The 25,337-nt window shown below is 41.6% G+C and overlaps 1 protein-coding gene across 2 annotated transcripts; it reads left to right on the top strand.

Moving 5' to 3' along the window:
• LOC125020479 (voltage-dependent calcium channel gamma-4 subunit-like) lies at positions 1-23,403 on the top strand. Of its 2 annotated transcripts, none has more exons than XM_047605836.1 (6): positions 1-143; positions 9,003-9,356; positions 14,581-14,832; positions 17,896-17,979; positions 20,255-20,395; positions 21,216-23,403. In XM_047605836.1, exons 2-6 carry the CDS (start codon positions 9,326-9,328, stop codon positions 22,100-22,102), a joined length of 1,395 nt encoding a protein of 464 aa, XP_047461792.1. In that variant the 5' UTR covers positions 1-143; positions 9,003-9,325; the 3' UTR covers positions 22,103-23,403. The 2 variants fall into 2 exon arrangements, with proteins under 2 accessions (XP_047461792.1, XP_047461791.1); XM_047605835.1 differs by having other exon boundaries at positions 24-143; positions 9,008-9,356.
• The last annotated feature ends 1,934 nt before the right edge of the window (positions 23,404-25,337 follow it).

The raw sequence follows: 25,337 nt of genomic DNA on the forward strand, positions 1-25,337 counted from the left end.
GGAGCAGTGTGCGCATGCCCAGAGCCGCGGAGGAGCGCAGCACATGTACAGCTTGTACCGTGGATCAAATCACCGCGCACTGGTTCGTGTTTAAGCTGCTTTAAAACGGACCAAGCTCCGGGTGAAAGGAGACGTTTATTCAGGTAGGAACAGAACAGAGGGATGAGAGGGAGGATGTTTAGAGGGACAGGAGACATGTCACAGCTTCATCATCACCATCAACTTATCTCACACAGAGTCTTTAATATGGATCATTTGATTCCATGTTAAATAACGCCATTTATGTCTTTATTTATTTATTTATTTAAATGGCAGCATCATCGTCTGTCCTTTGTGAGAAGCCAGTGTGGATCCTTCATGTGTGGGATGATGTGCAGAGCGTTGGCTCCAGTCTGGGTTTAGATTCTGAGTCTGTGTGTTGAATACTGAGAAAGAAAATGATCCTAAATGAGCTTGTTGAGTTTCACTTTGCTTTGCTCCACCTGTAGTCTGCACCAGATCAGTGTTTGACTTAAACAAATATATCAAAAAATATTTTATTTTATCTCCATTTAGAACCAAAGACTTTCATTAAATCATTTTAGTAATGTCAATGAACAGTCAAAATTTTATCGTCAAATGTGTCAAACATTTCTGGCTTTGGAAAATAACATAAAGTAATATTTTTATATATATATAATTTGTCTGAAGACTCACATTATGAACATCACTAAAGCCAGGACAGGGCTGTTTATGAGGGTGTTAATGTTTGTTGCTCCATCTGCTTGGAATTAGAATTAGAATTAGAATTAGAAACCTTTATTTGTCCATCGACGGGGAAATTGCAGGTTGCAACAGCGTATACATAAAGAGTGAAACTGCATAAAAGATAAATAACAAGATAAAATAGAATAAAAAATATACAAATGCTGGGATATATACACAAAGTATTGAAATGCACAGATAATGAATGACCTACAGAGAACGGTTAAACTACGATGTTTAAATGTGTAGAACACGAGGCTACTCATAAATATCACAGGTGGCTTCATTAGGGCATGAAATTGCACCGTTTAATCTGTTTAATTGTTTTATAAACTGTATGTGCTGCTGCTTTCTTAACCAGGTCTGTCCTGATAAAGAGATTTTATATCTCAATGAGACTAACCTGGTTTATTATCATTATAATGTGGACAACATGGTTCTGTCCATTTACACAATGAAAATGAAGTTTAAAATAAAGCTCAAACAGGTCCAGTCTGAACCAGCCTGTATGAGACGTTCCTGCCTCAGTCTTTATGTCCACATACATATGGTGTGATTCACACATCAAACCCAAGTGGGTCCGTTCCACCTCTGGTCTCCGCTGCTCTTTGGTGCCGTCATAATGTTTGGACGAGCTGCTGTGGTTTGTCCACGTCCCTGCGTCTGCTCTGTATTCACAGCAGGATTCAGACCACGGCTGCATTCATGATGCCCAGCGTGGCTGATTCGCCCTTGAACTTTTCCTCCTCCGTGTTTGTGCTGCCGCCAGCGAGTCCATCGAACATGTGTTGAGCTGCAGGAACACCCCCTCCCCGTCCTCCCCAGTCCTCCCCCGTCCTCCCCCCTCCTCCCCCAGCGCTGTCAGTCTGAACGAACAGGTTTATTTTCAGGCTTCTGAGCACAAAATCACAACGTCTGAGTTCCTGTTTGTGTTTGGTTTGTTGTCACTGATTGCAGACCTCCTATGGGCTCCTGCGGGGCTTTCAGGGACAATCATGATGAAAACTGGAAGGTTTTCCGCTGCACTTCCTCTAGCGACCACCAGATGGGCCATCCCAAAGATTTACAGTAGTAGCAAAACTATTATTTCTAGCCTGTGGACCTCGATCACATATTTCCTTTCTCTGTATTTGGTATTAAACAAAATGTTTTGTGTAATTACTTTAAATAATTTTGCAGAGATCACACATGTGATGCACGTTGCATAAGCTGCACCAACTCTGTTCAGTTTTTAATAAAATCTACATGCACATGCAATCTGGGAGAGTTTCTTCTCAAATGTGACCATTCATTCGCACTCACAGGCAGAATCTAGATGAGGATATTAACTCATGCTCTACTGTATCTGCACATCAGTTCTCATGTACACGTCCTGATGCGCTGACTAACAATGAGACGACGCCGCAGTTACACACAAATCTTGCAACTGTCTCATCCGATTATGCCAGAAATATTCATCTTTTCGGTGCATGCAATAGCGACGAGCAGAAACTCAAGCTGCTGATTAGAAACTGAAAAAGGTGATGAGTCACGTCTTAGATGTGATATGACAGTGATTCTCTTCTGTGTTGGTGAGTCCCGACCAACAAGGACACATTTAAATGAGCAAAATTCTTCCTCGGGGGGTTTTCAGGAAGGACTCTCTGAAAGTTTCACAAGCTTATCCACATTCCCTGGAGGGGGGGGAGGTGTTGAAGAGTTCCAGCCAGCGTCTGCCAGCGTTTTTGTTTTTTATTTATTTATTTATTTTGTGGATGGACTCTTTTGCTCACTTGCTGCTGTAAAAAGCTTCGATTTCTGCCTGTTATTTGGGTTTTCTACCGTGGACCTGGAACAGCTCCTGCCAGTGATCCAGAAGTTTCCTTTTAGAGCCGAGAGGAGACCCAGTTTGGGTCCATGGCGGCCAATGATCTGACCGAGGGGGAGCATGTAGATAGTGAAAAGTAGAGGCCCAAGGACAGAGCCTTGAGGCACGCCATGTTTGACCAGGGGCGTTGACCAAACTGTGTCCTGTCGGCGAGATATGACTGAATTTTGGCTGCCATGATTAAATGAATCTGGTCGTTGGCGATGTTTACATTTAAATACGGGTTCTGCTGCATATCGAATCAACCAGTAGTCAGCCAGCCACCAGGGGGTGAACACATGGTTAAGGCTTCATTAAGCTGCCTAAATAACAAGCCTCAGGCCTCAGGTTACCTGGTGTGCTAATGAAAGCAAGTCATTCTTGTTTTGGATTTAGGGCGAGTGACGTGAAACAAGAACAAGTTCTATGCAGCAGAGTGTCTGACCCACAATTCCCTGTTCATCAGCCACCCAGACAACCATTTGGGTAAATTTTATTTTTCATTATTAAGCATTTATTTGAATTTAAAGTTTCATGTTGCAATGACAACTGTTGTAATGCGATAAAAGCACAGATTTTTCCCTACCATGATGAATAATCATGATGAATAATCGTGATGAAAAATCATGATGAATAATCGTGATTACAATATTGATCAGAATAGTCCTGATTATCGTTTTGGCCATAATCGTGCAGCTCTGGTATTACTGCGCTGCAGCCTTTTAATGTTTATCATATAACAGACAGAACATCCAGATGTTACACTTTATTTAAAAAAGAAAAATGTGCCTGAAACAGTGGCTGCATGTCAGTAGTAGCTCCATGAAGAGTAACCTGTTTAGGTTATTCTGAGTGTGTTAATGGTTGTGTTTTTGTCTGACTTGTTCTTGTTTTTTATGTGACTTGAACCAATCAAATGTTTTTTGGTCGTTTTTTTGTCTTTTTGTTTTTTTGGCTGTGTCGTTGGTTGTTGGTTGTGGAGTTTGATCGTTGTGTCTGTTGGTGTGTTCCTGCTATTGGCTGCTAGCGCTGCTAGCATTGTCCCCTGAACTGCCCAGAGTGAGCTAAACTTCAGAAGAAGTGCTCTGAATGCCACAGTTGGTGGTGGAGGAGCCGTCTGTGCTCACGGGGGAAGTGAGGTCTTCGGCAGCAGGATAGATGGACTGTGTGCACTTGATGGGACTCAGATGAAGTGTGTCATGAGAGCTTTGGAGACATCGTTCATACAGTAGGACCATAGTACGTCTGTGCCCGGCTTCAGGACTCTACAGACAGACACGCTCTGTTTGAATTTACATCCCTCCCTCAGCCAATAAGGAAACACCATTATAAACAGTGAATGGAAACACCATGACGACATGATCCAAACCACTGTTGCTATGCAACCAACCAAACATCCACATCCCCTTGGACACTATTTTGCCAACTACTTTTGTATATTTCCATAATGCTAATTTCGTACATTTTTTGATTACACTGCTCATTTTTATTTTACTTTAATTTCATCTCGTTTTATTTTATCTTTTTTTTTTATTTATCTTTCCTGTGGTTTTGAACGTTTACTTTTATTTGCAGCGAAGCTATGGTGACGAAGTGATTTCCTCCGTGGATCATTAAAGTCTAAACTGACTTCGTAGCAAGAATTAGCCTAACTCCAACCCTAGCAGTCACATTCAGTTCTTATCGTAAGTCTGGTCACATGCCGTTTAGATTTCATTACTGCTCGAGTTTCAACAGAGGGAAACAAAAAGGACTTTGCTTTAGAATATTTCTGTGAGCATCAGGACAATGGAAGCAGAACGTTGTGTGGAACCCTCGGGGTCCGGTGTCCTTCTTCTGGAGAATATGTCTTTCTGCAGTTGTCCCCCAAGTAATTCATATTAGCAACTCATAATCAGTAATCAGGCAACGTCATTTATGTGTCGCAACATTTTGACACAACAAAATCTTGGTTAAAGGACGGAAACTGTATCTGTGAGTAGCGTGGTGTAGCCAGACTTAATCTGTGTCACATCTGATTGGTCTGGCAGGTCAAGAAGATACATATTTTACATTCATTATGACACAGGATAAGATGTTATGATCCTTTGTGCCAGAATCTCAGGTGAAACACATTTCGAAGCCCAGTCCAACTGTAAAACCAACCAGCAGGCTAGCAGTTAGCTACCAGCTAGCAACCAACAAGAAGACACCAGATGTCCAGCCTAGATCGAAGGCAGCAGGCAGTATGCAGCACATCACTGGGGGTTCCTTAAGCTGGAATAAGCTGTAAAATCATTTTCTCCCTGGAGACACACACATTATTTATTTTTTTATTGATTTATGCTCAGTGTGTTATGCTTGTTACATACGCCATGAGAAATTTATTCTTGTTTCTTCTTCTTGTTGATGACCAGAAGCGTTCAGGTCCTCATAGGCCCCTCCCACTGCAGCGTACATCACACACGCTAAGCATTGTGGGAAATGCATGAGGTAGACGATGACAGGTACTTTTCTCATCATTTTGGGATGTTGATCGTGCCGTTCATTCAGCACACACCCACACAGATTAGTGATCACTGCCTTTTCTTGTCCAACTACTTCACATTTTCTGGCCAATCACAGAATAGTTGTCGCACATCACACGAGAAAAAGCCTCTGCCTGGTTGACGGCATTAAAATGACGTCATTTTGTTCTCGCACCCCGGTGTACAAGAACATATTTCTGGCGTCTTTAGCCCATCTCATATCATTCTGGGGTGTTTCAACAGATACAGAGGAGAAAAAAAACTTCTGCACACGATTGGATGGTTTTCCAGCCAATAAAAGCTGTTTAGTGTGTGACGACTGTTACGCTTCTGTCCATCAACACATGAACCGCAAAAAAGTTGTGGGCTGGAAGTCGCTCTCCCTTTGAGGCCAGTTTTTCCTGTTAATATCACAGGAGGAATCCAGCTCTGACCTCACTCTGTTCTGAGGTTTGACCAAGATTTTCTGGTAATTCTCTGAATCACTTGAGGCTTTTTTTTTTGGGATTATCCCAAATAATTAAAATCTTGAGAATTACATCAGTATTGTCACAATAACCAGCGAGGGAACAAGTCTACGAGGACACTGCATTCCAACACATGAGGCGACTGTTAGCCGGCGCGCGGCTGACGGCTAAACTCTCGCCTCCAGTCCCCTGATGATGACCCGGTCTCTGCACCGTTTACTCATCCACACTCACGTAGTCTTCACACATCTCTGCTCGTTGCTGCTTTTAAAGCTTCGACTTTGAATAATACCCATGGTGTGTGTCGAGCTGTTATTTTCAAATCTTGCAGCGTGTGCACGGTAGATTGATAGAAAGATTGAACGCTTTCTTTTCTCGACGCAACCTGATTTAGAAATTGGATTTGTTGCTATGGTTACTTACTTTATCTTAACTTACGTTTGCACCAAGGAATAGATTAAAATTGACTGCCTTGCAGACAGTCTGAGTCTGTGAGGAAATGACTGTCACCTTTTCCAGAGGCTTTTTGTGGCGTCTCTTTACTCTTGCAGCTGTGAATGCCCACTGATTAAGTCTGTACATTAGATGCACTGGTCAAGACTTTTCACTTCATACCTGCATCTGACCAGGTTTAAGGTTTAAGGCTCATTTAAGGCTCTGTAGGAGTGGATGCTGTAACCTAGTCTGGCTGGCTCTGTAACACCTCTACCCAAACAGTAGTAGGCGCTGTGTTGTTTTTACCAGTCAGGTTGATTTTTGTTTCTACTTCCTGCTTTATTTTCAACAGTGGCGACTGAAACTTTAGTCAGAATTTGTTGAGTCTTACAAACGTTTCTATCTGTGAACGTTTCCTCCATTTGTTCCATCGTTATTTATCCAAAACAATCAGTTACAAAATTGAGGGGCTGGAAAAGCAGCTGGAAATACTAAAGCAGAAACACGCTACTACCAATCAGACCAATCACAGCTTCTGCAGTTTGCGTCGTCAGGAGGTGCAGAATTGACGCCTACTAGTGCCAAATGTAGAGTTACACCTAGATGGAGCAACAGGTGTTAATTCTACTTTACATCCATCTTACTGTTACCAGGGGGTGTACGTCCAACTGATGCACCCACCACCACTGCTCTACATGACGCTAAAAACACACGGCTAAGCTAGTTATTGATTGAAGCTGGATCAAACTGCAGAAAACAGGAGGTGACACTTGAAAATGTCTAACTGAAATCATTTAGACCGAGGATGTACAACTTATACGACTAGAGGGGGCACATAGGGCTGTGAACTTTTCTAACCAGATATATGACAAAAATGATATTTTAAATAAAACCAAAACGTGTGCATATGTCTGTTCTTAATTGAACCAACAAACGTTACAGTATTTCAATTACCACATACTTTGATTTTTTTTTTTCAAGTGCAAGAGATGGAACAAAACTACAAGAACCTATTTTGTTCATTTTTACAATTCAAATATCAATATTTTTCCTGCATAGCTGTTCTTCCTCGCCCCTAGAGAGTCGGTAGGACTGTTTCTCTTTTAATGAGAAACTACATTGACTGTTTAAACAAACCCATCATGACGTCACCCACTGGATTCTGAACCTTGAAAATGAAGCTCAAAGTGGGCGCCATGTTGGATGAGCTTCACTCCGCCAAATGGATATTCCAAATATGGATGTGGGGGGGCTGTACCAAAGAATGAGACCTGCCCACCCAGCTCTCCACTAACGCCTGTCACTCAAAGCAGGAAGAATTTTAAAAAATAAAAAAATTTGTTAGAAAAATATACAGTTGTCATGAACAGTGAAATTAACTATTGAGACCAAAATAATTTTTTGTACCAGACTGTAAACATGTTTAATAACGCTGTAAAGTTGAGCTTTTTAACATGGCGGTCAATGGGGATTTGCTCCTTTCTGGAGCCTCTAGTGGCCACTCGATGAACTGCAGTTCTTTGCAACTGGAGGTTGATGCTTGGTTGGCTGTTGAGTTTTCTTTTCGCCATGGCTTGACCTTTCTTCGCTGATCTTCCTTCTCTCTGGTGTTGAACGGCAGCATTATGGCCATTTATCACCACATTGTGCTCTATCACCACCTACTGGTCTGGAGTTCGTCTTCGCTGATGGAGATGGAGCTATATGGCCTGCCATCTAGCAGTTAACTCTGATGTTATAACTTAAATATGTTTGGCATCCGTAGATGAAATGTTCTCATAATTTTCAAAAGTTAATCCGATTTAGACAACCAAATCAGACAACAAAAGCGTCGTAAGGACTCCCCGGGTCGCTTTTGTTCAGCCATGACTCCTGTGAGCTGCCAGAGGTTTGTGATTCAGCTTCTGTGTTCAACTGCTGGAGCTACTCAGACATCTGAACAAAGGGCTGCTGTTGTCTCTCAAGCTCTCAGACGAGGATTTGTGGTCAGAGTCGCCTCTAGATGTGTGGAACGACTCGGGATCCCCCGCTGATGCTTCTGCTGGTGCCTTTCATGTCGACTTGTTTTTTTTGGGGTTCCCTGCAGCTTGGAGAGGATTAAAAAAACAAAAAAAAAAAAAAACAGGAAAAAACAGCCAAACCTGACCTAATGTGAGCTTTGGTGATGCTGGTTGGGGGATTTTCTCTTGTGCTCATCAGAACGTGGGCTGAGAGAAAAGGCTGCGTTGTGCGTTTCAGTTGCGGTGCTCGTGAGGAGGAAAGTTGGACGGATGAAACGCACCGAGACACCGTGACCGTGCCGCTAATGACTCACAAGTCTGTCATCTCTCCTGTGAATGTTCAATCCTCACGTGTCACGTATGACATCCTCTGCACCACCAGTGGAATTCAAACACTTATTATTATTATTATTATTATTATTATTATTATTATTTTATCTCAACAAAATCCTCTCAGCTGCTACATCCACCCTTCTACAAACGCATTCACAGGAAAAAAAAAAAAAAAACACACACTCACTCACTCACCAGCTCCACCATAGGCTTTGGAATTCACTGTTGCCATGGCGATGGGATGGAGCACGCTCTCTCGCATCGCCTGTTCTTTTCTGTTGCTTTATCTCGCTCTGTCTGTGGAGGCAAACCAGCTTCTGTTGTGTGACTGGGAGGGGGGGGGTTGGAGGTGTGTGTGTGTGTGTGTGTGTGTGTGTGTGTGTCTGTGTGTGTGTGGGGGGGGGGGGGTCGTTTACTGTTTGTTTGTTTGTTTGTTTGTTTGTTTTTCCTCAACTGCCCTCGTCCTCAGGTAGAAAACATGTTCGTCCTGCGTCTTCAAGACTCATGTCACGTTTGTTAATCGAAAACCCGACCCCCCCTCCCCAACCCCAAAACCTCAACTTCTCATCCTCCTTTTTCTCTCTCATGTGCCCCCCGCCCTCCCCCTCCTCACCCTCACCCTCACCCTCACCCTCCCCTCCCTTCACCTCTCTCTCGCCTCCCCTCGCAGCGAAGATGCCTGCTATGACAATTCAATAAGACGAGAGAGGAGGACGGCGAGCAGGAAAGTGTCCGCCCCAGCAGCTCGTGGAAAAGGCGCGAAGGAGTCCTCAAGGTAAAAAAGCAGAGCAGGGCGAGGAGGAAGAGGAGGAAGGAAGGAAGGAAGGAAGGAAGGAAGAAGAGAGGAAGAGGCAAGAGAAAAGCGGAGGATAAACGGTGGATGGAGGCGGCTCGGACCGGGGCTACGGAGCGCTCTTCACTGACGAGGAAGGAGGAGAAGAAGAAGAACAGCAGCAGCAGCAGCAGCAGCAGGAGCAGCAGGGGGGAGAGGAGATGGAGGCAAAAGGGAGAAACATGCCCTCAGGTAACACACACACACACACACACACACACACACATAAACAGCTGTGCATGTGTACACTTCTGCACACAAACAACCAGACACACATGTGTGTTCCTGCACAACTTGTTATATGCATGAGTGACATATGTTCATGTAGATGAAGCACACACACACACACACACACACACACACACACACAGAGCGGATGCAGATGTGAACAGACGGTTAATCCGCGCTGGCGTTTGTGTAACTAAGCTAGATGCTTGTTCGTGTGGCTGAGGGGGCTGGTGACATATGTGGACGTAAGGCTTAAGGAAAATGAAATGAAATAATGAAATAATCTGCCTCCACGTTTGCATTACACGGTGTGTGCGTGCACCGTGCACGAGGAACAGCTGCTTGTTTCCTCTTTAATTGCCTGAATGAGTTCCATGAATTCCTGGAGCCCGTCCGGCTCCGGTGCCGCCGGGATGCGCAGGTCCGCGTCTCCTCTCGCTGTGGATGCAGCACAGTTTAGTTTTTAATTTTCTGCAGCCGGAAGGAAACTGATTTCTTATTTTGAACTGTTCCAGCATGAAGCTGCGTGGGTGGGTTTGATGTATTTCCATAAACGTATTTTGTACCGTTTATGGACGTCCTACAACAATTACGTAACTGTGTCAGACAGGTCGGTGGAGAAGAAGAAGAAGAAGCTGCGTTACTGATACTGATCAGACTGTGATGCTTTTTAGTGACTCTCTGACTGTTATTTGGATGGGGGGGGGGGGCTTCACCGTGAACTTTACCGTAAAAACACGAGTGCAGGAAAACAAACGAAACATTTTATTTTGAAAAGCCCCTTTTTGAGAAGCATTTGTGACAAGTCAAATAAGTCAGTAAATATTGACCTAATTCATTCAGTAATTTCCTTTAATCAAACTAACGTGGTCCAGGCCTGGACCTGCTAGGTGTTAGCATCCCTCAGATAAGGTTTAGTTTTTCCTAATATTTTTTGAAAATATGTAGATTCAACAGATTTTATGAAAAAAGAAAACGCAAATATATATATATATACATATATATATATATATCTATATCAAGAGAGAGAGAGAAGCTAAATTTGCTACCAAATATAGTTCGACTCACAATGACTTTACCATTTGGAGCAACTTTATTGACATAAAAAAAAAAAACAAACATACAAAAAAAGAAAATCTGAAACACAAGTCAAATAAAAGAAATAAATATTTCAAATATTTGGATTTTATTTTTAAATTAAAAATTTAAATTCCTTAGATTTAAAGATTTGGAACTTTGACATAAATAAAAAAACTAATAAAAAGTGACTGGACACTAATCTCACTGAGTTTTTTGTTACATTTTATATTTTCATTTTATCTTTGATCGTGTTTTTTGTTCTAATCCTGCTTTTTTAAAATTTTTTAAATTCATTCAATTTTAGAATTTCCTTAAATCAACTAAAGCAGTTCACTCCTTTATGCTACATATCAGCTTCACTCAAACAAGTTTGAGTTATAGTTTACATTTTTATCCCATTTATTAGAGAAATAAGCAAGACAAGAACAAAGATTTTGAAAGAAAAAATTAAAAAATGCTTAGATTCAGATTTAGATGCTGTAAATGTTTTAACTTTCCAAAGTGTCCATGGACGAAGTAAATATGACTGAAAGAGTGAAGTAAATACGGTGCAAATGTAAACTGGAATTACAGGATTATCTATATTTACATGATATTAATGTAATACAAGATAAATACTTAGGTGAGTTGAAAATAGTAACAATGCAACTATGATTTAAAAGAGTTAAGTTTATTTAAATAAAAGTAACTTTATTCTCATCACTCGATCAACAAAAACTTATTCTGGTTTTCCATCTCCAAACATTTAATACTTATAATCTTATTTCTTTTTTTAGAAATTTCTAATCCTGCTTCATTACTTGAATGAGCAAAAAATAGTTTTAAATTAATTCAATAATTTCCTTCAAATCAAACCCAAGTCGTCCGCGTTGTGATGCTCGGTCGGTCTGAGCATCTTCCAGATTTTAAATTTCAGATTTTTTTTCTAGATATTTACAGAAAACCTGCGACAAGAGAAAATGAAACGACGACAAACAAAAAAACTAAATGTTTGGGTGAAATCAAACTGGTTTCAGATCAGTTTGATTCACAGTGCAACAGTTTAAAAGAACTGGAACAAGTTCATTAAAACGAATGTGAAGACAGAGAAACGTTTGACGTCTTCGGTAAAGGGAATAAATGTGAGGACGTGTCCCTCCGTCCCCTCCGTCCTCTCCGTCCTCTCACCTTTATTATTGCGTATTTATTCCAGCAGGCAGGTCACTCGTCAGGGTCAAAGTAGCCGTGGTCTCTGGTATTTTTGGGATCAGCGTTGCCATGGAAACAGCTGAATTAGCCTTTCAGTGTAAAAGCCCACACAGGGATCCACGTCCCCTCCCCGTCACGCCATCGATTGTTTGCATTAACCTCTCAATTTGTGACTGTTTTCTGTTTGAACGTAGACCTACAGTTACAGAACAGTACCCCCCCCCCCCCCCCCCACGCCCACTCATTCCTCCCTTCCACTTCCATTTCTGTTTCCTGAAGCACAGCAGATGTGTTGCATCTCAATTTTCCTCTTGTCGTCCCTCTCGCTGTTCACCTCTCAGCTTAGATTTATGTCTCTCCTCCTTCCTCCCCTCCACTCGTCTCCCCTCGTCTCATCAGCCTCCCCTCTCATCTCACACCCTCCTGTTTTTATCAATGTGTACCATTATCACAGTCTTCCGTTCTCGCTTGTCGTCGGAAGGAATTTAACCGGTTTCATCAGCTCCAAACGTTCCCTGCGCTGGTTTTCAGCCGCTGATCGATGCAAGAACCCAAACCTTATTTTTATTTAGATTTCCTCCTCCATGTGTTCAGGTTTCTGAAGCGTTATTTGTAGTTTGATGATTTTTTTTTTTTGCAGTCGGCATTTTGTTCTTAGCTCCAGGCTTTATGCGCTGTTCATATTTTCCTTGATTAAAACTTTTCCAGTGCTCTCCCTGCTACACGGTGTGTAATGGAAAGAGTCAAACCCACCAGTCACCCACACTCCCCATGAGGGACAGTATTTTGATTACTGCATAAATATTTGACAGTCTAATGCATAAATCGTGAACCAGGTGCAATGCAGAAATTGGTTCCTCATCTTTAATGTGGCGTTTAACCTTTGAGCACCAGCGTGAACCAACTAAGTGAAATGAAATAAAGTGGAATTGGATTATTGGGAAATGTTCGAGAGTTAACACCTAACAAGACAAACACCTTTATTGATCCCTGCAGGGAAATTATTTTGTCCAATAAAAACGAAATAATAAAATAAAATGAGAATGAGGTAGAAGTAAAAAATAACTAAAGTGTCTCAGTAGAAACACAACGAAACCAAAACAAGAAAACACTTTTCACTAGTTTTAACCTCATCTTCTAATCTAGGCCTTAATTTAACCCTGCAAGCAGAGATACACATGGATTTTAGATTTTTTTGATTCTTGAACTTTGTTGCTGTACGTTAAAGGTTAAATCTTTACAAGTCTGTTGTAAAGTAAAAGATATTTTTTTTGCGTCATAGATTATTTGAGCTGTTTTGAGTTTTACCAGATCCTGAAGCTTTCAGGATGTGTGATTGTTGTATCTCATATTGTAAACTATTCTTATGGCTCTTTCCTGTGCTATACACAGAGGCTGCAGATTGTTTTTTATAGGTATTTACCCCGACACTTCGACACAGTGGCTCAAATATGATATTACAAAAGAATAATTGGCAGCTTGGAGCGCACACAACCTACTGTATGTTTGGTTTCCAGCAGATTTTTTCATGAATTATCACTCCAAGAAAAGTTGTCTCTTGAACTCTACTAATAGTTTCATTAACTATTATAATTAATATTATATTATATTATTTTTACATCTTCCAAATAACATAATTTTTGTTTTCTCCAAATTGAGTGACAATTTGTTTATGTCAGCCCAGATTATAAGTTTAATCATCTCACATATGAATCGTCACCAGAACAAATAATATTTATATCATCAGAAAAAAATAATAATAATAATAATAATAATTTCATGAATTTCATGAATCCCTGATATATAAGATAAATAGTATCGGGCCTAGTGTTGATCCTTGGGGTACACCACACTTGATTTCTCAGCCAGTGGAGCTATGATTCCTAATTTGGAAAAACTGTTGCCTATTTTCTACGTAGCTTCTCTGCCAGTTCAGCTCAGTTCCCCTGATGCCAAATTTCACCATTTTCTTGAATAAATAAAACTTTATGTAAGTCCCTTACAGCCTGCTGTAAACACGGGCCTCATCGAATTTGAACTATTTTCTTCACGCACTCTGAAATTTCCAGATGTAGTACATTTTAAAACTGCTCACATTTTATTTAAAGCTTGGAATGACCTCTTACCAAAAACCATTCAAAGAGTTTTTGAAAAAAGTGGCAACTCATATGATTTAAGAGGGCAACTACAATTCAAAAAACCCACAATCTGTTTACTACATAGAAAAACATGTGGGAAAATGTGGGAAAAAAATACGGAATGATATGGAGGAGTGAAAGAAAATGTGCAATAACATCACACAATTTTTAAAACTTAGACTATTTTACAAAGAAATTCTCTTAATTATGTTTAATGTTTAGGACGTTTAGAACAATAATGTATGATTTTTGTTTCATTTTTGTGCGTAATAACCGGATATAGAGGCGACAGGACAAGAAAAGCTTAAATTCATCCTGTCCTTTCTCGAACTAGATGATAATTATCATTATTATTATCATGAAATTGTTTTACATTGTTGGAAACTGATGCAACTTGTATTTGCTTTTATGGGTTGATGGTTGGAGAAAAATAAAGATCAGATCAAATCAAGCCTCTCAGCAGACGAAACAAAGGATGGCGTGGGAAGATAAAGCTTCAACAGAGTACAAAACATCCGTTAAGAAAACTTTTCCTCGATAATGTTCCCGTAGGATGGGCTGTTAAATGAGCAATTAACCATTAAGTGCTGTAGAAATGATTGGCGCCCGATATGGTCCCTGAAGCAGCCGCTCGCAGCTGTACGGCTGACGTTGTGATTTGTGATTCTTTTGGGGAAGCTTGAGATACCGCTCTGTGTGGAAGCATAAAAAAGCTGTAAACGTAGTCACCTGCGGCCACTTTACAGAGCTTCATCTTGAGTTTCTGACTCTGTTCTCGTCAGATATCAGCTTCCTTCCCCGCCCGGCCATGGTGTGGTGGGAGCGAGGCATTCAGGTGCTGCTGACCACCATGGGAGCGTTCGCAGCTTTCGCCCTGATGACCGTGGCCATCGGTACGGACTACTGGCTGTACGCCCGGGCGTTCATCTGCAACAGCACGGCCAACTCCTCCCAGGAGGACTCCAACAATAAGGACAAGAAAGACCCCGGGGCCCTCACCCACTCTGGGCTCTGGAGGATCTGCTGCCTGGAAGGTACATGTGGTGCATGGGCGTTTAAAGCCAGGGAAGCCTTTCTGAGTCTGTGTGTGTTTGTGTTTTCTCATGTGTTTGTCACTGGCGGGTCTTGCTGAGGTCATTGTGCTCATCAGTATAATCAGAAGAGACATAAATAGGTGTTCTCCTACTCACCAACACAGTCACACACACATACTGGAGCAAACGGTGCAAAATATCACTTTGCTTCAGTTTCTTCTCTTATTCAGCTCTTTAACCTTTATATCATAACCTTATATATTTATATTTAATCAGATGTATTGAGTTTGTTGAAGTGTACTCATGTGTCTCAGATTGTTAAAATCCTTGAATATGAGGGAAATAATTCCAGAAAAATGTAAAAAGTGACATTAATATGATATAAAATTGCACAGGTTGACAAGGTTGTGCCTTTGCCAATAGATAAGTTGCGTGCTAGCATCTCAAGTAGGGATAAGATTTCATTGATACGGATGCTATTATCGATTCCGCTTATCGATTCTTTATGGATTCTTCCTGTGAATTTTTTTGTCTAGAAAAAGCAGGCATTCGTGATTTAGTGAGTTTCTAAACAAGAGATTAGAGCTTGTGTAAGAAACAAATTTGTCTCTGGATCCTCACTAACTCTGCTCTGCTCAGACTTGTTGACAGGAGATTGTCAAACATATGACACTCTGTATTTAACGCCGCGCATTGTCGACAAACGCCTCATCATGTTGGATGGTGCTGCCGTCCTTGCTTAAAAATTATGGCGCATAAGTTGCATGTTATGTTGTTCCAGTCCATTCTAGTGAAGCGAAGCCACTTTGGACGGCTTCAATCTCTAATAAAACATCTAAAGATTCTACTTCTCTCGTTTTATGGCGATTGGCGAACAACTCGCAAAAAGTTGCAAAAAGAACCGATAAGTGGAACTGATAAGCATGAAGGCTTATGATATCGTTGAATTGAACCAACTGGAACCGGTTATTGATGCTATCAAAACATTTTTTAAGGCTCATTTAGGGCACTACAGGACATGTAGTTTACTGTAATTTATGAGAGCACTGTGTCTTTTTTGCCGGTTGGGTTCATTTTTGTTTCTACTTCCTGCTTCGTCTCAACTATGGTGAATGAAACTTTCACCCAAACAAGTTGTACTAAACGTTTCTATCTCTGAACCTCCTCAGTTAACCTTTCCTCACTGTGTTCCATCTTTATTGGTCCAAAACAATCAATTTGAAAATTGCAGAGATTCAAAAAGCAGCAAATACTAAAGCAGAAACATGCTACTACCAAGTGGACCAATCACATCCCTTGCGATCTGTGATGCGTACTTACATTTTTGGAGATGTCACTTATGTCTAATTGATGCCAAAGACCAATACATCTCAACGAGTCAGGCTAAACTATGAGAACAGCAGCAACCAGCGAGTGGTACAGATCCTTGGTTACCAATGTAACCTCAGTTCAAAATGCAGAACACCAATAAAATGCCATCTGTCTAAAACCTCCTTCAAATCTTCAGTGTTACGCAGATCTGAAAGGCGATAACCCAAGTAAAATCAGCTTCAGCTATAAACAATATGCACCATGATGTCATGGCTGCTTCATGCTTTAAACACGATAATGAGCTCATATAAAAGATGAGATCACATTAGAGGAAAGTTTTGCCTCAGTTTTCCTCTGCTACACACGAGCTCTTGAATACTGTATATACAAGCAGAGTATACATTACAATACATTCAACAGAATGTGTTGGATTTTTAGAAATGAATGTAGAAGAAGTCGGGCAGATTACTAATTTAATGACAGTTAGCTTCAGTTTTAAGTGAGTTCCTGAACTCTTCAGATGGTTAATGGTGTTCGTCTGGTAGAACGTCACGTGGAATTCATTAACCTCCTGAGACCCCGCGTCCTCATATGGGGACATTAAGTTTTAGGTTTCATTGCAGCTTATTCTGCTTCATTTAAACCCATTGTCCTCATGGACGCTTTATTCTGCCATCTAGTGGTACCAAAGGGTCAATACACTAGTTGGTAAAAAGATGATAGCGGGTGTTTCATCAGATTCATTCAGCATCACGGGACAGAAGTGGACGAGGAACAAAACTCCATCAAATTCAACAGTTAAAACTTATTTATTTATGCTTATTAACGTTTGTAATTTGAAATGAAATAACTAATTTTATCAACAGCAACGAGCTACAACCTCGGTAATTAGCAAGTACTTGTTTGAGGACGTTGGGACTTCATTGTTCTGGCTTTGCTCAGCAATGTACATGAATTAAAATAAACAGTTTTATATTTTGTCACACATTGGTGACTTTATTATAATATGAATAATGAAATATGCCCAGTGTCCACTTTTTTAAAAAAAACTACTACTTCCTGTTGAAAGATGAGGCTTAGTTTCATACATTTTTTGATACATCTCAGGTTCTACTGATCCTAAATACCTTGTATTAATTAAAGCTGCACACTAAACTAAACCAAACTCAAGCTCTGGTCTCAGGAGGTTAAGGGACGTGTGAATGGGGAAAGTTTGGGCGAACTTCCCTGGTTAAGAGAGATCTGTTTTTGGCCACTATGTCTCAAATAAATACCGTGTGCATAAACACTAAAAGTGCTCTGGAACATTAACACAAACAGGCTGTTATTTGTTTAGTGCAATATGGAGGATATGGAGGGGAAGACATGAAGTAGTAGAAAAAGAAAGATTATGATTTTTGCTGTGGTTGGAGAATAAATACTATAGATTTAAATATTTCTTTCCTCATTAAATCCCTTACTTCTGTCTTCCTCACTCCGTTCCTAATCTCTTGCCAGTTATCCATCCTCTCTATGTTTATCACTTTTTATCACTCCTTTTTTTCTTCCCTTTCTCACTGTCTTTTAATATCTTTTGAAAGCAGCTAGTTGTTCATCACCTCTCTCTCTGCTTAATTAACGTTTCTGCCTGTCTTTCTGTCTTTTTTTCCTCTTCCTCGCGATGGCTGCTCTATTTTATTCCCATGTTCTTCTTCCTAAATCTCCTCCTCCTCCTCCTCCTCCTCCTCCTCCTCCTCTCTTCTCTTTGTTCAGGTTTGAAGAGAGGTGTGTGTTCCCAGATCAATCATTTCCCAGATGACGCAGACTACGACCAAGATGCCGCCGAGTATCTGCTGCGTGAGTGACACGCAAACGCACGACAAACACACACGAGCACATGTAGAGACGTTAGATAATGCACACAAACACACACGCACACACGAAGTGAAGCAAACAACACACACCACATGCACACACCACAGTCTCCATCCTGCACAGATACAGAAAGGACAGAAGGGGATGGTGGGCGGACATCAATGCACGGATGTCAGATTCAAGCAAAGCTTTTCTGAAGGTGTGTGTGTGTGTGTGTGTGTGTGTGTGTGTGTGTGTGTGTGTGTGTGTGTGTGTGTGTGTGTGTGTGTGTGTGTGTGTGTGTGTGTGTGTGTAAATGCCCAGGTGCATGGGGTTGGGAGTCTGGGGGTGTACAGAAAGCATTTTTCTTTTTTTTTCCCACAGATTTTAAGAACAGCCTTCACTAATGGATTATTCTCAGCTCAGGATTCAGGTTTCACATCCTGCTGCATCGTGGAAGCAGATTCTGCTCACACGGCCCTGAACCTTTTTCTGTTTTTACAAAGTACATGAAGCTCCTCCTGTGTTTTATATAAAGAAGTCTATTTCTGATAGACGGGCTGAGATGGCGTCTTAAATTCTCACGTCTGGACAGAAGCAGAAAGCTTTTACCTCTCTGAAAGCTGCACAGTTCATCTGATACGTGCTAATAACGGAGCATATTTATCTAGTTGTTAACATTTATTTGAACGTTAATGTCAGCCCATAGCTTATGAGAGAAGATTTAACATGCAACTATATTCATTGTCGTAAAATGGATCACGGACGGTGAACCAGAACTGATCTGAGCTGAGATCAGTTTCCATCTGTTTCTCCAGTCACCAGTTTCTAAGCAGCATTGCATTTGTACAATATGTAGGGCTTGTAGTATCTCAGAATTGTGGCATTTGACTTGTTAATGTGGGATATTGTAAGGTTCCAGCAGGCATCATGCTTCCAAATCACTGCTTCCAAACTAAAAATAAATATCTGCTGCACATATTTTAATGTTCAGCAAACACTGACAATATACCAAACTTATTTTTTCTTGCTATGATATCAGAAGTCTTAAATTTCCAAGCTGAAATTTCGGAATTTTCCTGAAGGCATCATGTAAAGCGCTGTTTTTTCATCAAAGTTACTGTTGTCGTTAAGATGGAGAGTAAATTTATGAAGCTAGGAGAATGTGTCCTATCTGCAAACAAAGGACTTAAATATAGTAAAAATAATAAATAATATTAAATGTTGTTGAAGTAAATTTTGCAATTTAGAGTTAGAACATGATCTACAGTCATGTTTGTATAAATTATATGATAAACTGAATTAAATGGTTAAATTGTCAATCAAATAATTCCTCAAATGAATCATCTTGCACACCAGGCATGATGCATAATACTCCGCATGGTGCATCTGTTTGTATCTGCTTTTCTTAGATACATGTAGAAAAACTGATCTACTGCATCAGTTTGTCTTTATCAGCTGTTTTCTGCTCTTCAAACTAAAACTTCAGCCTCACTGGCAGGTGTTCACATGACTCACTAATCTATTCAGGTTTTGTCTCCATGGTCAGAATATCCAACAGAATCTACAATTGAAACTCCTCCCTGTCAAATAAATAAGCTGTGTGGAGGAGGTGAACGTCTCCAACATAAAATAACTCCATGCACCTGACGCTGGTGAAGAGGTGCGTCTTGCACCTTTCTCTTTTCACGCCGGAGGCAAACGAACGCTGACGCATCTCCATCAGTCACCTTGAGATTGGAAAGCCTCTGCTTTTCCTCCTGTTGCCGCCTGAGATGGAGCTTCTCGGCTTTTTAATCTTGCATGCGATGGAGGTGTCTGCAGAGGGTCTTTCATGTGATGCAGTCGAAGCTCCTGAGCCGCGTCCAGCTTAATGACTTGTTAGTTTTGAAAACGGAATTAATCATTGAGTTTGATTTTCCAGGGCTCATAAAAGAACTGTTCATAATCCAGACTTTCTTTTCCAAAAGCAACTGATAGTTGATGCTCTCCGTCTTGACGGAGCCTCAGAAGACATTATGCACGACACTAAATATGTAGATAGACAGACGAGTGGATTCCTAAGCCAAGTTATAGTGTCGGCTGCAGCGAGTCTTGGTAACACTTCTCTCCCTGGAGTGTCACGAGGCTGTTAACTTTGCACCTCCAAATGGTGTTGAACCTCGAGAAAAGAAACACATTAACTGTACTACAATCAGAATTAGCCGCATATCAGATGCAGCAAAGTCCACAGGAGGCTGAAGGCCGGTGATTCTGATGTGCACGCTGTTTTCTGCAGGTGTGGTGAGAGCTTCCAGCATCTTCCCCATCCTCAGCGCCATATTGCTTCTGCTGGGAGGAGTGTGCGTCGCTTCCAGCAGCTTCTACAAGAGCAAGAGGAACATCATTCTCGGTGGAGGGATTCTCTTCGTGGCTGCAGGTGAGCTCGTCCGCCAGAGACGTCTGTATCTCCACTTACAGCTCGGAGAAATGTGCTGTAGCATTATAGCCCCAGCCTGCTTTGCATGATTTGCATGTGCTCAAGGCAAGACATTACAGGTGAATAGGGTTTAATGTTTTAACTAATAGATATCAACATGAAACAAATGAGGCGCTATCTTCTTAAATATGCACTAATTTGCAAAGATTTCCTGAATAGAAATAATGGATAAAGTGATAAGTTTTAGAACCAATCACATTGTCAGAAATTGACACCAACCAATGAGAGTTTAGCTTCAGATCAGCCTTTCTGCTTTCATGATTTGTTGCCAGTAGAAAGTATATGACCATATTTGGACCAGACTTCTACAAGAGGAAAAAAGCTTCACAACGTTACATCATATACCAAGACAGAGACCAGGCTCACAGTAGAACGATGACTAAACTAGACAAAGTTACAGACAAAGTGTACTGAAATGAACTCCTAAATGTGCATTTTGAACACTTTTTTAAAACTAGTTTGATAGAAAACATGTTAATGAAGCAAAATGGCAAAAAATCTCAAAATTGATCAGTGGGTGAAAAAACTGTGTTTTTGCTGCAGAGATTCATCCTTAAATGCTTTTTATCACATTTAAATGTTTCACGTCTATCGAACACAATCATAATGAGAAGATGTACAGAGACTGAGTTCTTTATTGTGCCTGCCTCCTCTCTGTATAATTGAAAGGAAACACTACCCCCGCCTGCAAAACAGTTTAATGAAGCTGCAGGTTAAGCTGTCTCCGAGGAGCACTTAGCAGCCTTTTATATTTCCTCAGGACTCAGCAACATCATCGGAGTGATCGTGTACATCTCTGCAGCCTTGAGCGACATCTCCCCCAAGAAGGACGAGGACAAGAAGTGGCACTACTCCTACGGCTGGTCCTTCTACTTTGGCGGCCTGTCCTTCATCCTGGCCGAGATGGTTGGCGTCCTCGCCGTCAACATCTACATCGAGAAGAACAAGGAGCTGCGCTGCCGCTCCCGCACCGACCTCTTCAAGAGCACCACTCACGCCGTGCTGCGCCTGCCCAGCTACCGCTTCCGGCGGCGCTCGCGCTCCAGCTCGCGCTCCACCGACCCGCCGCGCTCGCAGGAGACCTCGCCCATCGGAGTTTCCAAGACCTTCAGCCTGCCGCCGTCCGCGCCGCCTTTCTCCGTGGCCACGCTGCCCAACCCGCACCACACCAGCAGCGGCGGGAGCGGAGGGGGCGGAGACATCTCCATGTACACCCTGTCCAGGGACTCCAAGCTGGGCAGCCTGGGTGGTGGTGCCCCACCTCTGTACGGCACGGTGGACCGCGCCACGCTCTACCAGCTCCACAACTACTTCCCGAAAGATTCCAGTGGCGGCAGCGGAGGAGGAGGAGGAGGAGGAGGAGGTGGAGGCGGCGGCGGCAGCGGAGGAGGAGCGGTGATAAGCAGCGGTACGCTCCCATCTCACTCCAAGTCCAACCTGGCGGCGGCAGCGGCGGCGGCTGTTTCCCAGAATGCAGCGCCGCTCAATACCTCCACGTCAGCCGCTGCCCCGTCCCAGTCGGCCCCCATATCTACAGCCACCATGGAGAGAGACCGGGGCAACGTGGGAACCCTGGACCGGCTGACGGCCAAAAGGGACAGGGATAGCAACTCAGATACACTTAACAGGAAAACCACGCCAGTTTAAAACTAGACCTCAGAGGGCAGGAGGGTAAAGGGAGGGAGGAAGAGAAGGGCTGAAAATGTGCGGGTGACATTACAACGTGTCTGTCCTGGAGCCTGAGGTTCCACGCTGCCATAAATACTAGAAATCATAAGCAGTCATAAGAGAAACCCTGACGTCCAACATGCAACAAGTTCATGACAACTGCCTTAAATTCGGTCATGACTTCGAATGCAACGGCGCAACCGAGGATTCGGGAGGTTTCGCTTTTCATGCACAAGTAGTCTCAGAGAGCAGCCAATTTCAGTTTCTCAAAAACAGACACAGGAAGCTTTAATCTTGTGTGTTTTACGAGTGATAAGACGACGATAAGGCATCTTTTCACACTGCAAAGCTCTTAAGTAAACCGTAAAAAACCAAAATGGCTTTTTCAAAAGCAGGCGCCACACACGGGTACATTCTGCCAAGTATCGGGCTGCTCCGTGATGAGTCGACTGACAATTTAAGGTCGACGGTAGCTACTTAACCTCTGGTCCCAGGAGGGCGACCTCAGCCATATCTAACCTATTACCACCACACACAGCACAGCACAGCACAGCACAGGAGGCTGCCACACTGTGAGCCTATTTATTTTTCATTGTGTGTCAAAGGTAATTACTGTGACAGATGGGCATTCACCACGGTCCTTGTGAAGGGAACAGCCATTTGACTTCAAGTGTCAACCCCCCCACCCCCACCCCCACCCCCCAAAACGCCTCCATTACACCACGGCCGGTTGCCACATTCTGGTGAAATATCGCCACATGATTTCCATCCGAGCAGAGTAAATTCGACCGACTTTGAATCTCTTTGTTGCTTCGCTATGACCAAATGGACGTAAAATGCACAAAAATAATCAAGATGCTATAATAATTTGTGATATTAAGAGCATTAATTCACCCTACATTGACAAATTCAATGATTATACATCTTTAAATCCTAGTTTTCTAATATATCTTTCCAAAGTATCTGCTTTTAGTTACACTGCAACCTCTAAAACATCAAAAGTAAGAGCAGGATTATAGTTACTTTTCCTACATGCAGATCACAGGTGAATTATGGTAATAATCAGGAAAGTAGAAAAAGAACCAACTTCAAAGTCGACGAAAGTGCTTTTGCAGATGGACTTTTTATGTGTGATATGTAATTCCTCAAAACTGATATCAGGGTGCATATGACTGCTTATGATGATGGTGATCATTTGATATCAAAGGCTCCAAGGCAGCGTGCGTTGAGTGCTCCCACAAAGGGCTGCCAAATAAAAGAAAGAAGGAAAAAATAAGAAAGAAAGGAAGGAAGAAAGAAAGAGGGGGAGGGTTGATTCAGTTTACACTCAGGGGACGGGAGGTTTTAGTTGGAATTAAAAGATTAAAAAAAAATAATAATGTAAAAGTCACGTGTTACTCGAAATCATAGACTGTATAAATGTATGGACGGTGGAAAGTGAAGCCAAAGCACGTAGAGCTCCCCCTGGTGGCTGGGGAGAGCAGTATAGGTCATAAGCTCCACCCCCTTCATATTAGTGGGTGGGACTTGGGCCTAATTCAAACACTAAAATACAAGGATTTTCGGTAGTTAATATAATGTTGATGCACGTGAGTTTAGTTTAAGTTTGTTATTTGACGCTACAGAAACAGGATGCGACACCAATGCCGACTACCCGTTGCCATGCCAACCGCTCTGTAAAGTGATCCTGGCAAAGTGAGAGTTGTAAAAAGAAAAACAAATAATAATTAAAATAAATTCAGTGTGTAATCCAACATTTCTTTGTAACTGGTGGAGGTAGAGCAGTATTAATTAAACGTGACTGAGTCTGGAGGAAGGAAGTGTGGGCGGGGCATCGTTATCGTGGCTCCGCCCTCAGACCGTACCGATCAGGCTCTGGCTCGAGGGAAGCGGTTATTCATATTTATATACAGTCTATGATCTCAATCTAATGTTAGATACAAAAGCATTTAATTAAATGAAAAAAATCCTCAAAAACAACTCGAAGCACATCATTAATTATGAAAGTTTCTAACAAACCAATTAGATTTTAATTGAAGCATATTTACTTACTTACACACACACACACATATATATATATAGTGCACAATGTTTTGGACCAAAATCCTTGATGTGTTTTCAATATAAAACATAAACCAATATTAATAATAATATTACTATTAATAAAAGTCTGAATCAGCTGAGAACAAAGTCAACTCAACCCTGAGTAACGACGAGGACAGAGACAAGAGCACAAACGCCAGCTTCTGTTCCTCTTCCCTCCGTCTCTCTATTAGCTAGAACTATATACTATTTCCTAGAATAATAAATGTTATTATTAAGTATATTATCGAGCCATTCGCACACAAAAGCACATAACGTCTGTAAATGGTAATCTTTGGGTTGTCTCTTCATTCCGAGTGATTGATTCTCATCTCTCTAGGTTACGCGATTGTAACTCCTCGAGTATTAATATCATGTTGCTGGTGTTTCTATGATATGATCGTAATGGTTATTGCAGGGTATTTATACTTTTTTGGAAATCTTTTTTTTGTTTTGTTTTTATTTTCCTCTCCTTTCTTTTGTATTTTTTTATATTCCTTTTCTCTTGCTTATGTACACAGTGGTGTCACGTGGAAAGCATGTGCACAAAATCCGTGAGAGGGTGATATTGTTGTAAATTATTTGGTTTCGTCATCCTTTTTTCGTTCCGTGTGCAGGTGGGTGGAGTTGACTGAGCGTGCATGCTCCTGGAGGTGGAGGGTGGAGGGTGGGGGGGGTTATCGTGCCTTGCTCGCGGGCAGAAATAAAGGGTTTTCCATCTAATCAGGTCCACCTCTCATTCCAAATCTAAACGTGTGCATTATTTTTACTAAATGTTATTTTCTATGTCAATGTAATTATTCTCTTTCTACGTTTTTTTTCTTTAATATTCTCTGAATCTATTTGAATTTCTCATCTATATATTCCAAGTTATTTCTAATCATTTGTTTCGTCCGTGTGTTTTCCTTTCTGGACATTACCAACGTAGCCTAATAATCAGTGTTTTTTAATGTTCTGACTAGTGTGTAACTGTAGGCGATAGACTTTATATTAATCCGTTTCTTTTGGTGGTGGTACATGTAGATATTCTTAATGTATCGTTTCATACATCTGTAACTATAAAAGGCTATAAAATGGGGGGGGCTCAGTGGGGCCTCAAAGTGAGCTAGATGTGGTGTGTGTCGGTGCCGTC

This window comes from Mugil cephalus, chromosome 14 (genome assembly GCF_022458985.1).
Source record: "Mugil cephalus isolate CIBA_MC_2020 chromosome 14, CIBA_Mcephalus_1.1, whole genome shotgun sequence".
Classification (NCBI taxonomy): Eukaryota; Metazoa; Chordata; class Actinopteri; order Mugiliformes; family Mugilidae; genus Mugil; species Mugil cephalus.